We start from the raw sequence: 12,079 nt of genomic DNA on the forward strand, positions 1-12,079 counted from the left end.
TTTATGAAACAAACTATTTAAAATGACCAGTGCTGTTTTAGTAAGTTATTTTAATACCAAAGAATTAGTTACTACATAAATTTAAGCTATTTCCAATTTTTGAAGTTTGCCAGTTTATGCTTTGTAGTAGCTCATGTAACTCCCAGCAATGTTTGAACTGATATATTTCTTACTAAATTTTACAAAAGATAACTGAGTCATATTCCTTTCCCACATTCCTCCTTTTTGTCTTTTTTCCTTAGCAATCTTACAGTGATACCAGCAGGCCTTTATGGCTCCAGGCTGCTGAGTCTGCTTACAGGTTCACTTTGGGCTCAATTGCTGGAGGTGAGTGACATGTCTTAGTGCTGTTCTCAGACCTAGGCTGATGTAATAGGACCCCATCAGATCAGTACAGATCAGCTAAGGTGCAGGCCATTGTAATAAAGGGCCAAAGTTGGAAGACTCTGTAAAGTTCCCTTTATATTTACTTGTGATCAGAGGACCCGACATAGTACTACAGTGCCACTTCTGGCTCCAGACTGTCTTCAGGGCAAAAGCTCAATAATTACATGGGTCTTCCGGACCAAGCAGTGAAACATGTATCTTTCCCATCAAATATAATTAACAAGTGTTTCATGAATGAATTTGAAAGAAAATCTAGGGATTAAACTTAAATGTAGACGTGTGCTGTTTTAAAACTTCTCTGCATGATGATGGTATATGTAAGAGAAGTCATTTATAGAATACTGAATACTCCTTGTCATTTTTATATTTTGCCTCCAACTTTGCAAGTGTCTTTACCACATTACATTGAAAAAAGTCTTCTGGTTGCAGCAAAATTTCCATAAACAAGTACTGATTTTTGACAAACTCTCCCATTTAATGTACTAAGACATATTGATAAATCCAATTAGATTCAGGAGGCGCCTTCATGTAGATTTATTATGCTGCTAGTAGAGATTAAATTTGAAAACTTATTTATTTAGCTGTAGTTTGGGGCAGCATTCTGTAGTAGCCATAAAAATGTCTAAAAGGTGCTTAATAATTCTTAATATATTTAATGTCAAAAACAATAGAATGTTATGTTTGCAAAGTAGTACAACCAGCCTTTATTTTTAATTGGTTATTAAACTGCAAAAAAAAACACTGGAAAAAAATTACAGACTTTTTAAAATTCTGTTTTCATGTACCTGTAGTAAATTTCCAGTTCAGCAGACTAGAAGTTATCGCAGTATGCTATCTAACTAGGTACTTGGCATGTGCGCTTCCGATACTGCACTCCATTTTAAACCCTTAGCCACATTATCAGGATGGATGGTATTAAAAGTAACATTGACATTAATAGCAGGGGCAGCTCTTATTTAAAAAAAAACTCAAGATTATTTTCCTGTTTTTAAGTTGGCTTGCTAACCAAGAAGGGGGGCAGGCTGTCAAACCTTTGTTAATTGGCTGCTATGCTCCGTATGCGGTAGTAGCACATTGTCCTTTCTGCCCACTTAGCCGTTGCTTGATCCTGAGCTGACCTTCCTACCCACACCTGATTCGTCGCCTAAGTTGCAATTTTCTACCTCCAGAACATTGGCTGTTTATGCCTACCGTTGTCCCTTAGCCACAAGAACCCTAATTCTGCTTTCATTCTCTTCAGAATCAGTGGAGCCACGCAGCCTAGTGGGAACTGTGCATGGGTGGGCTTAAACTCATCCAAGCCCACTTACTGGCCTGAGGCCCCACAGTTCCCTCCCGATTCCATTTTATCTTTACCGACTTCGAAGTTGGCCGAGCTTCCTGCTGCAGACAGGCAGGGGCCTAATATAAAAATAAAAGCTGTGGCCCGATGACATCACCGGCGTTGCAATGGCATTTTTATCTTTGCCATTTGAGAGGCTCGCACGGGGCCAACCTAACAGCTGAACCATGGCGGTGGTCGTGGAGTGGCCAGAAGAGGCTACAGTAAAATTGGCCAGACCTCGCTTCATTAATGACTTCCAAGTGCGCTGCCTGCTTAGGGTCCCCCATGCACAAATCCTGCCCCGAATTAAAATCAACCCCAATATCTCAATTATAAAAAGAAATAGTGAAGTATTTTATACGCACATTTGTAACAAAAGGAGAAATAAGATCAGGATAGAGCCACAATGTGATATGCAAGATAACATCACAGGAGAAGATACTGGCAGGGATATTGAATACAGGAAACTTTGCTACCCGGCACCGACGGGACCGAGCTGTTGCCGTCCCATCAAAACTGCCGGACAAACCAGCGGTAATGTTGAAACATACGGAGATTTTGAGCTCCGTATCTGGCAACAAACCCTGTTGCTTAGCAACAGCTTCTAAACAGTCGGGCGTACCTTGCTGAAGCTGTTGCTAAGCTACAGAGATGCTTGCGAGACCTTGCAGAGCCTGACTGGTGGGGGAAAAAAAGCAACGAAAAGAAAAAAAAAAACAAACGAAACGGCTCCTGATTTTTGCCAGTGGCTCGAGCATTCCGGACAGTTAACCTCCGGATAATACAAAGTTTCCTGTAAATAGGTTTCCTTAGTTTTTACTGAAGAGGCTAACAAAGATGAAATGACAATAGCAGAAAAAGTCAAGCGTCCAGAGGCATTATACCTGCAGAAACTCTTAAGAAACTAGGGAGGAGATAGAAGAGGCACTCAGATCTATGTATAAAAATTTCATTACAAATAGGAATTATGCTAGAGGACTAGCGGATATCAAATGTAATTCCTATTTTAATCCAGGGAACTATAGATTAGTTAACTTAATGTTGGTGGTAGGAAAGATGCTAGAATCTTTGCTAAAAGATGACATAATAAACATCTAGAGACAGAATATAATAAAATATAACCAAGATTTCTCAAAGGAAGGTCATTTTTTACTAACTTTATTAAAGAAGTAACCGAGAGTAGACAAAGGGCAATGCAGTTTGTGTGGTATGCATGGACTTTCAGAAGGCCTTTGATAAAGGTGCCCCATAAGAGACTCATAACAAAAGTCAAGGTGTGTGGAGTTGGGCCAGATTACAGAATGGATTGAAAGATGGCTAAAAACACAAAGCAAAGGGTAATGGGGGTTAAGGGAAGTTTTTCAGACATGCTGGTTGGGCCGAATGGCCTGTTTCTGTGCCATATATCCTTAAAAAAAAAGTAGGGAATGGTGTCCTGCAGGGATCCATGTTGTTGTTTATCATATACATACATTTTTGGACTTGGGAATTGGAGGTATAGATTTGCAGATGATGCCAAATTGGGGGTATAGCTAATGTGGGGGATTGTACCAAAATACAGGAAGACATAAACAAGTTTATAGAGTGGGTGGATAAATAGCGAATTAAATTCAATACAGCAAAGAGTGAGATGATTCATTTTGGTAGGAGGAATAAGGAGGCCACTTATTCCTTGGAAGGAAAGAAACTAAATGGGGTTGAGGAGTAAAGAGATCTAGGAATACAGTTATATAAATTGCTAAAAGTAGCAATGTAAGTTGATAAGGCCATAAAGAATGCAAACAAAGTACTGGGATTCATTTTTAGAGGAATAGAATACAAAAGCAGGGAGGTAATGTTAAATTTATACAGAACCTTGGTTAGAGTGCAGTTCTGGCCTTTACACTACAAAAAGGATATTGAAGCACTGGAGTAAGTGCAGAAAATATTTACAACAATGTTTTCAGAATTGAGATGATGGAACTATCAGGAAAGATTGAGCAGACTGGAGCTCTTTTCTCTGGAAAAGAGGAGGCCTGATAGAGGTCGTTAAAATTATGAAGTGGTTTGATAAGGTAGACATGGGACACTGTTTGCACTTGTGGGTGAGTCCAGAACCCAAGGATCAAATAAAGACTTTAGGAAGAGTTTCTTTACACAGAGTGGTGAGAATGTGTAACTCACTGCCATGTGGAATGTGCATTGACACATTTAAGGGGATGCTTATTGCATACATATGAGGGAGAAGGGAATAGAAGGATATGGGGTCAAGGTGGGATGAGGTAATTAGTGTGGGAGGAGGCTCGTGTGAAGGATAAACACTGCCATACTCCAGTTGGACCGATTGGCCTGTTTCTGTGCTATAAATTCTCCACACTGGCCTTCCCTCCTCCACCCTTCACAAACTCCAGTTAATCCAGAACATTACAGCTCAACTCTTTTATGCAAAGTTCTATAGCCCTAGCACTCTAGTATTTTTCAAGCTTCCCTTCTCTATTTCCCTACACACCCACCTATAGGTCCGTTGCCCTATTTTCATATTCCACCATGGTCTTGCCTTGTTTTATCTGCGCAGTCTGCTACAGCTGTATGGTCCAGCTTGTACCCTCCACTCCTGATTTTAGTTTAATTTTGTGGAGAACGCATTTGTCAGTGTGTTTCATGTCCTCGATGTATAGTGATTCAAAAGGGGTTTAGCATATTGTAGAACTAAAATTAGTAATTTGAAGGAAAGTCTTTATTGTGCATATTAGGAAGATTTTTAAAAGAAATATCCATTGCTAATGGTCCGTGGAAGTATTAGACCTGTTTAGAGACGTCATTTATGATCTTGGCAATACTGCTGGTGATCCTCATGAACATTTGGTGGTATAGTTTCATTAATTCCTATAAAATACTCAGTGACTATTAACATTTTTCTTCTAATTTACTGAGGTTCTATTTTCATGTACAGATACAGTCTGCACCGTTTATAGCAGGCACATTGGTGTTGACACGATTTGCTCACTATAAGCGTTGGACGGTAAAACCATCATTGCCCCAGACACACTCCAGAGGATTCAGAGTGTATCGTTAAATGTCACAAGTAAATTCAAGTGTGTTAGAGGTAGCAGCATATGACAGAATCAAATAAACTACACAAAATAGTGCTGACACTTAAGTTGATTTTAATGTATTTGCCTCACCACCTTATTAAATAGTACTTGAAACTTCCGAGTTTCAAATGCGGTGGCAGCAGTTCAGGAACTTTGAAATTGGCCAGCTCACAGTTCATAGGAAGCAAGCGGCACTGCTGTTCGCCTTGCAGCACTGGCGGCTTTGACCTCTTTTATTGTGATTTGTGCAAAATGAGTACATTTCAAATGACAAGGAAATGAGTAAATTTGAAATGACAAGGAAACCTGTCTTGACAGTTAATTTATTCCTTTCAACCTACAACTTTAAACGGTAGGAACAGAAGAGTAAGTAATTAAGGTAATCACACTTTAACAAGGTGCGATAAGTTTATTGAATTGCTCGAAATAGCCAGTGTGCTTAATACCTTGTAAGCTGTGCCTCTAATTAATTTCTATGGTGATGGAAAATGGTTATGGGAAATTGCCCGGTATAGACGGTTTCTCGCCATAAGTGTGGGCGATGTAAGTGGTGGGGACTGTATTTAAATATTAGCAACTAGTGTGATTATTCCATAAGGGTTCAACAATGCTACTTCAACTTATTTTGTCTTTTTATGCAGCGGTGGGAGCTACTGCAGTTTATCCTATTGATTTAGTGAAAACACGGATGCAGAACCAGCGCTCTACGGGATCCTTCATTGGAGAGCTGATGTACAAAAATAGTTTTGACTGTTTCCAGAAAGTTGTGCGGTACGAAGGCATTTTTGGCCTTTATAGAGGTGGGTTTTTAGTAGAATTACATAATCGTTTGATTTATTAAGGGAGTGTGGTGGTTGTACTATTTCTTAGCCAGGATGGGAAGATTATCTGATCCCAAACTACTTTGAATGACAGTCATGTGCCAGGTGCTTTGAGCTCTGTGACTGTACCTCCAGTAACAGTTTGCTCCATGCACCAAGGCTGGCACTTGTTCTGATGGGGTAGATGAGATTGTGAATTCAGTGGCATAGGGTGTTCTGAATTTGAGCTGGGGGCGGGGGGGTTGGCAGGGAAGGAATAATCTGTTTAAGAATAAGTATTCTTGTTCCATTTCAGGTGCTGTGAGTGTATTGTTTAATTTTTTTCATTGCGCAGCACTATTGGGAAAATATTTTTATCTTCCCCCCCACCCCAAAGAAAAACCTACTTTACTCTTCTGAAGTAAAATTTTAAAAGGCATTCTGGGGACATCAAATCCTGTTCATGTTTTCCCTCACCACTTTTCTGACCTGGAGTTTTCTGATCTTGAGGTTCAAATGATCTTTTCTGCTGGACAAAGTAGATTTATGAAACCCAGGTGAAAGTATGTGTGATCCAGTCCTATCAATACCTGTTAAATGTTGCAGTGTAGTTGATGCTTTTGACAACATGCTTCCAAACATTACAAATATTCAATAATGTTTGTTTTTGGAGAATCAGACAAAGTAGTTTCTTGGTACTTTTTCTTTCTGACTATGGAAATAACTAGTTTATGCTGATGGGAAAAAGTAGCAAAAGATAAATGCCACCATTTGTCAGCAGTAGCAAAACCTTTTTATAAAAATAAAGGAAAATGTGGGTAACCATAATCTTGTAATCAGGATTTCCCCAAATTTTAGTTGACCAGCATATATCTTATCAAGTTTGGATGATCTATTCATTAGGAGAAAAATAAATCAAGGGAATGGAAAATTAGGAAGAATGTCCACCCTCAGTGCAAAGCAGAATTTTGCTTTTGTGAAACATTTTTTGTTGTTGTAAAAAATGAAAACCAAATTGCTAATTCAAATGAGGAAAGGAGAGACTGCCACCTGCTGCTGGATTATTCCAGAAAATGTACCAATGACAGTGCTGCTGTTCTCTTTGCACGCTCCACTTATTGATGAGAACCTTTGACTGGCAGCACCAGGTATGCATGACTGCTTTGGCTGAGTACCAGAAAAAGTCACTCAGCAGTCTTTTCAGAAGCAGATCGGGTTCACTGGCAGACATAAAACATCTGAAACGAACACAAAACATCATTCTAACCTTTGAAAACGAAACAGACTTGATGCATACAGGGGGGAAAAGCAGCAATTCATGCATACAGGGGCTGTCGAGAAAATAAGTTAAGTTAGTCAGTACTATTTTTGCATCTTGCTTGGGTCATCCTTGCCCCTTTCTTAGCCTTTTAATAAGTAAGTTAGAAAAAATACAAAGTGCTTCGCAGCACTGGTATCTGCGTTGTTCCTTGGTTAAAAGGATGCACTACATTAGGGGTGCTATATAAATGCAAGTTGTTCTTGAACTGTGAAATAGTTTTACCGTGGAATATTAAACAAGCTACCACAGGGGTGGGGGACTGGTATCCTACCACATAATCATTATACCATTTATTGTCTTGTATTTTTGTCTGTGTAGCTAAGTTATTTTTACCAGAAGGAAAGTCTACATGGAGTACATTTTATTCTAATTACAGTCCCATTTTATAGATGAAAATGACAAATTTACTTGGTATAGTTTTGCAAAATAATATAACTAGCCATATTATACATTTGAGCCTGTTGCATGCCAAGGGACCTATGGGTAGTGCTTAGGTTGATGCTCCATGAGGTAGGTACCCATCCTATGGAAAGACTGTAGTGCCAGAGTTTGCAGTTACAAGTCCTTCACAAGTGAGAAGGTATAGTTGTAAAGATGCCATTGAGAGGCAGCCAATATGGTAATACAGGTAGACTACCCTTTATCCGGACTTCCGAAAACCGAAACCCTCTAAAAACCGAAGGTTTTTTCGTTCAGCGTAAGTCGTGCGTACGAACGAAAAAACCTTCGGTTTTTAGAGGGTTCCGGTTTCGGAAGTTCGGATAAAGGGTAAGTCGTGCGCACGACCCCCCGCCGACCCCCCCGCGGACCCCGCCGGCCCCGACAACCGCCGACCCCGCCAGCCCCGACAACCGCCGACCCCCCCGCGGACCCCGCCGGCCCCGACAACCGCCGACCCCCCCGCCGGCCCCGACAACCGCCGACCCCGCCAGCCCCGACAACCGCCGACCCCCCCGCGGACCCCGCCGGCCCCGACAACCGCCGATCCCCCCCGCCGACCCCCCCGCGGACCCCGCCAGCCCCGACAACCGCCGACCCCCCCGCCGGCCCCGACAACCGCCGACCCCCCCGCCGACACCGACTGACTTACGCTGAGCGTCAGCGTAAGTCGTGCGCACGACCCCCCGCCGACCCCCCCGCCGACCCACCTTCCGAAATCCGAAATTCTCCTTTATCCGAAACTCGGCTGGTCCCGAGGTTTTCGGATAAAGGATAGTCTACCTGTACCCCAAATTTAGCTGCTTCATTCAACCCCAGGAACTGTATGTACCTGGATCTTTCCGCTTTTTGAAGGAGGCTGTATGGTCTTTAATGCGGATAGCCAGTCAGATTGTGCGCACAGCTGTCTGTAACTGCGTGTTCATGAAGAACAAGACACATAAGCACAGGAGGTGATTTTCATTTCTAGCATATATCAGACAGGCGGTGGGAGAAAGCAATCGCACTGTCTACCCGGCAAGGCCTGATCGAATTTGGTGATGGCCCTCATTTTAAATATAATCGGTGCACTGCCAGTACTAAATAAACATTAACAGGCAGCTCGCCGACTGCGTGCGTGTGTTGGGGGCGGAAAAACTGGAGATTCCTCCACAGAACCAAATCGGTGGAGCATACCTAGACCAACAAAAATAGTTCTAATAAAAAAAAGTTAGCCATGTCTTCAAAGTGGCCTACAGTGTTATCTTTAAGAACTGCTGGTTTGGTCGCAGGGAGTTCTCTCTGTGTAACATAGAAACATAGAAGATAGGAGCAGGAGTAGGCCCTTCGAGCCTGCTCCGCCATTCAATGTGATCATGGCTGATCATCCAAATTCAGTACCCTGTCCCTGCCTTTTCCCCATATCCCTTGATCCCTTCAGCCTCAAGAAACATATCCAACTCTTTCTTGAATATATTTAATGAACTAGCCTCCACCGCCCTCTGTGGCAGAGAATTCCACAGGTTCACCACTCTCTGGGTGAAGAAATTCCTCCTCATTTCAGTCCTAAATGGCTTACCCCTTATCCTGAGACTATGACCCCTGGTTCTGGACTCCCCGGCCATCAGAAACATCCTTCCTGCATCTAGTCTGTCCAGACCTGACAGAATTTTATAGGTTTCGATGAGATCCCCTCTCAATCTTCTAAACTCCAGTGAGTATAAGCCCAATCGACACAATCTCTCCTCATACGTCATTCCTGCCATCCCATGTATCAGCCTGGTGAATCTTCGCTGCACTCCCTCCATGGCAAGAACGTCCTTCCTCAGGTATGGTGACCAAAACTGCACACAATACTCAAGGTGCGGTCTCACCAAGGCCCTGTACAACTGGAGCAAGACATGCTTGTTCCTGTACTCGAACCCTCTTGCTACGAAGGCCAACATACCATTTGCCTTCTTAACCGCCTGCTGCACCTGCATGCTTACCTTCAGCGACTGGTGCACAAGGACACCCAGGTCTCTTTGCACTTCCCCTTCTCCCAATCTATTGCCATTCAAATAATAATCTGCCTTCCTGTTTTTGCCACCAAAGTGGATAACCTCACATTTATCCACATTATAGTGCATTTGCCAAGTTTCTGCCCAATCACCCAACCTGTCCAAATCGTAGTGGAGTTTCCCGACATCCTCCTCGCAGCTTACCCTCCCGCCCAGCTTTGTGTCGTCTGCAAATTTGGAGATATTACATCCAATTCCCTCGTCCAGATCATTAATATATATTGTGAACAGCTGGGGTCCTAGGACCGATCCTTGCGGTACCCCACTAGTCACTGCCTGCCACTCGGAAAACGACCTGTTTATTCCAACTCTTTGCTTTCTGTCTGCCAACCAGTTCTCTATCCAAGTCAATACCTTGCCCCCAATCCCATGTGCCTTAATTTTGCACGCTAATCTCTTGTGTGGGACCTTATTGAAAGCCTTCTGAAAGTCCAAATACACCACATCCACTGGTTCTCCCTTATCTATCTTATCTATCCAAAATCTCTCAACCAACACCACCAAAACAGATTAACTGGTCATTTACCATTTGCTGTTTGTGGGACTATGCTGTGTGCAAATTCATTGCCACATTTGCCTACACTTCAAAAAAGTAATTAGTTGATTGTAAAACACTTCAGGGCATCAGGACGACCTGAAAGGCACACTTTAAAGGCAGTGGCCTAGAAATTGAGTTTTGGCTTAGCCAGGGCTTTAGCGCCGGAAGTTAGTGCCGGCGCTAAGTCCCCCTGCGCGCGCCAAAAATTCAGCAGGGCCGCGCCCAAACGGCTGCCGGCGCTACTGAAGGGTCTTTGCGGCGGTAAATCGGCGCTAACTGCCGTTTCGCGCCGCAATTCCGGCGCTGCGGCACCCGATGCGGTGCGGCAGGCTCAGGAAGTGCAGGCCTCCTCCTTCCCTTAAGGAGGAGCTGCCTGCACCCGATCGCGGCCCGCGAAAATCTTTTAAAAAATGAGCCCGGCACCTCGGACAAGTGCCGGGCTTGCTTCTGTTCCGGGGGGGGGGGGGGGGGGGGGGGAGGGAGCTGCGGCCAGGCGGCCGGCGGGAAAGCGGCCGGCCGCCGCGGGGCCTTTAATGCGCCGGCGCAAAGACTCGTAAGACTCTGTTGCCAGAGTCTTAGTTGCGGCTGTCACGGGCGAGGCGGCCGCAACTGAATTTCGGCGCTGGGGCCCGTCGGCATGGCAACCGGGACGCTGCGCACACCGATGACGTCATCGGTGCCGGCGCAGCGCTACCGGTCTACCGCGGCGTAAGGGCCCCAGGCAATTTCGGCGCCGGCGCCAAATGCAGTGCTAGGCCCTCGAGCGCCGCAAAATCGGCGCTAAGGGCACTCAATTTCTAGGCCAGTTTCTTTTGTTTGTTTGTGCATTCTTACATTCATTCTTTTTATTTAAGTTGATGAAATAACTTTCTCTGATAGTATTAGGGCTGGATAACTTTCATGGTGATTTATGCTGTTTGGTTCAACACATTTAACCGATGGAATTCTCATCTGAAAAGGCCCTAGATAGTTAATGTTTCTCAAGTGGGCACTCTTAATATTTGAGTCTCAACAATGAGTGTTGACAGACTATTCAACGTCAACAGAGCACCACAGCCAAACCTGATCCTGTCCTCAGCCTTTGCACAGCCCAGGCAGGACACTTGCTAGATAGCAACCCGAAACAGGAACATAAGAACACAAGAAATAGGAGCAGGAGTAGGCCATACTGCTTCTCGAGTCTGCTCCGCTCTTCAGTAAGACCATGGCTGAACTTCTACATCAACTCCACTTTCCTGCCCTATCCCCATATCCCTTGATTTCCTTAGTGCCCAAAAATCTATCAATCTCAGTCTTGAATATACTCATCGACTGAGCATCGACAGCCCTCTGGGGTAAGAGAATTCCAAAGATTCACAACCTTCTAAGTGAAGAAATTTCTCCTCCATCTCCGTCCTAAATGGCCGACCCCTTATCCTGAGACTGTGACCCCTAGTTCTAGACTCTCCAGCCAAGGGAAACAGCCTCTCGGCATCTACCCTGTCAAGCCCTCTAAGAATTTTATACGTTTCAGTGAGATCACTTTTCATTCTACTACACTCCAGAGAATATAGGCCCATTGTACTCAATCTCTCCTCATAGGATAGCCATCTCATCCCAGGAATCAATCCAGTGAACCTTTGTTGCACCCCATCTAAGGCAAGTATATCCTTCCTTAGGTAAGGAGACCAAAACTGTGCACAGTACTCCAAGTGTGGGCTCACCAAAGTTCTATATAATTGCAGCAAGACTCCTTACTCTTGTACTGCAAACCCCTTGCAATAAAGTAACATACCATTACCTTCCTAATTGCTTGCTGTACCTGCATGTTAACTTTCTGTGATTTGTGTACAAGGACGCACAAATCCCTCTGAATCCCAACAATTACTAGTCTTTTTAAAAAAAAAAAAAAAAAAAAAAAAAATTCTGTTTTTCCATTCAAATTGTCTACTTTGGTAGGAAGAAACTTCCCCACATTATATTCCATCTGCCACCTTCTAGCCCGATCACTTAACCATTCTCTATCCCTTTGCAGCCTTGTTTCCTCCTCCTCACAGCTTACTTTCCCACCCAGCTTTGCATCGTCGGCAATCTTGGATACATTACACTCGGTCCCCTCATCTAAATCATTGATATAGATTGTTAAATAGCTGAGACTTTGGCACTCCACTAGTTACAC

The 12,079-nt window shown here is 43.6% G+C and overlaps 1 protein-coding gene across 6 annotated transcripts in view; it reads left to right on the top strand.

The window, feature by feature from the left end:
- Positions 1-12,079, top strand: part of LOC147120371 (electrogenic aspartate/glutamate antiporter SLC25A12, mitochondrial-like) — a 157,506-nt gene that overhangs the window by 68,527 nt on the left and 76,900 nt on the right. For all 6 annotated transcript variants that reach the window (XR_015078180.1, XM_085986201.1, XM_085986202.1 and 3 more), the window contains 2 exons: positions 243-327; positions 5,427-5,585. Coding sequence is in view for 5 of the 6 variants with exons in the window: in XM_085986201.1 (XP_085842327.1) it covers positions 243-327; positions 5,427-5,585 (244 nt within the window). In the remaining variant the exon portion in view is untranslated. The remainder of the gene's footprint in view (positions 1-242; positions 328-5,426; positions 5,586-12,079) is intronic.

Source organism: Somniosus microcephalus, chromosome 4 (assembly GCF_052327205.1).
Source record: "Somniosus microcephalus isolate GS21.2 chromosome 4, FLI_Smic_1.0, whole genome shotgun sequence".
Taxonomy (NCBI): domain Eukaryota; kingdom Metazoa; phylum Chordata; class Chondrichthyes; order Squaliformes; family Somniosidae; genus Somniosus; species Somniosus microcephalus.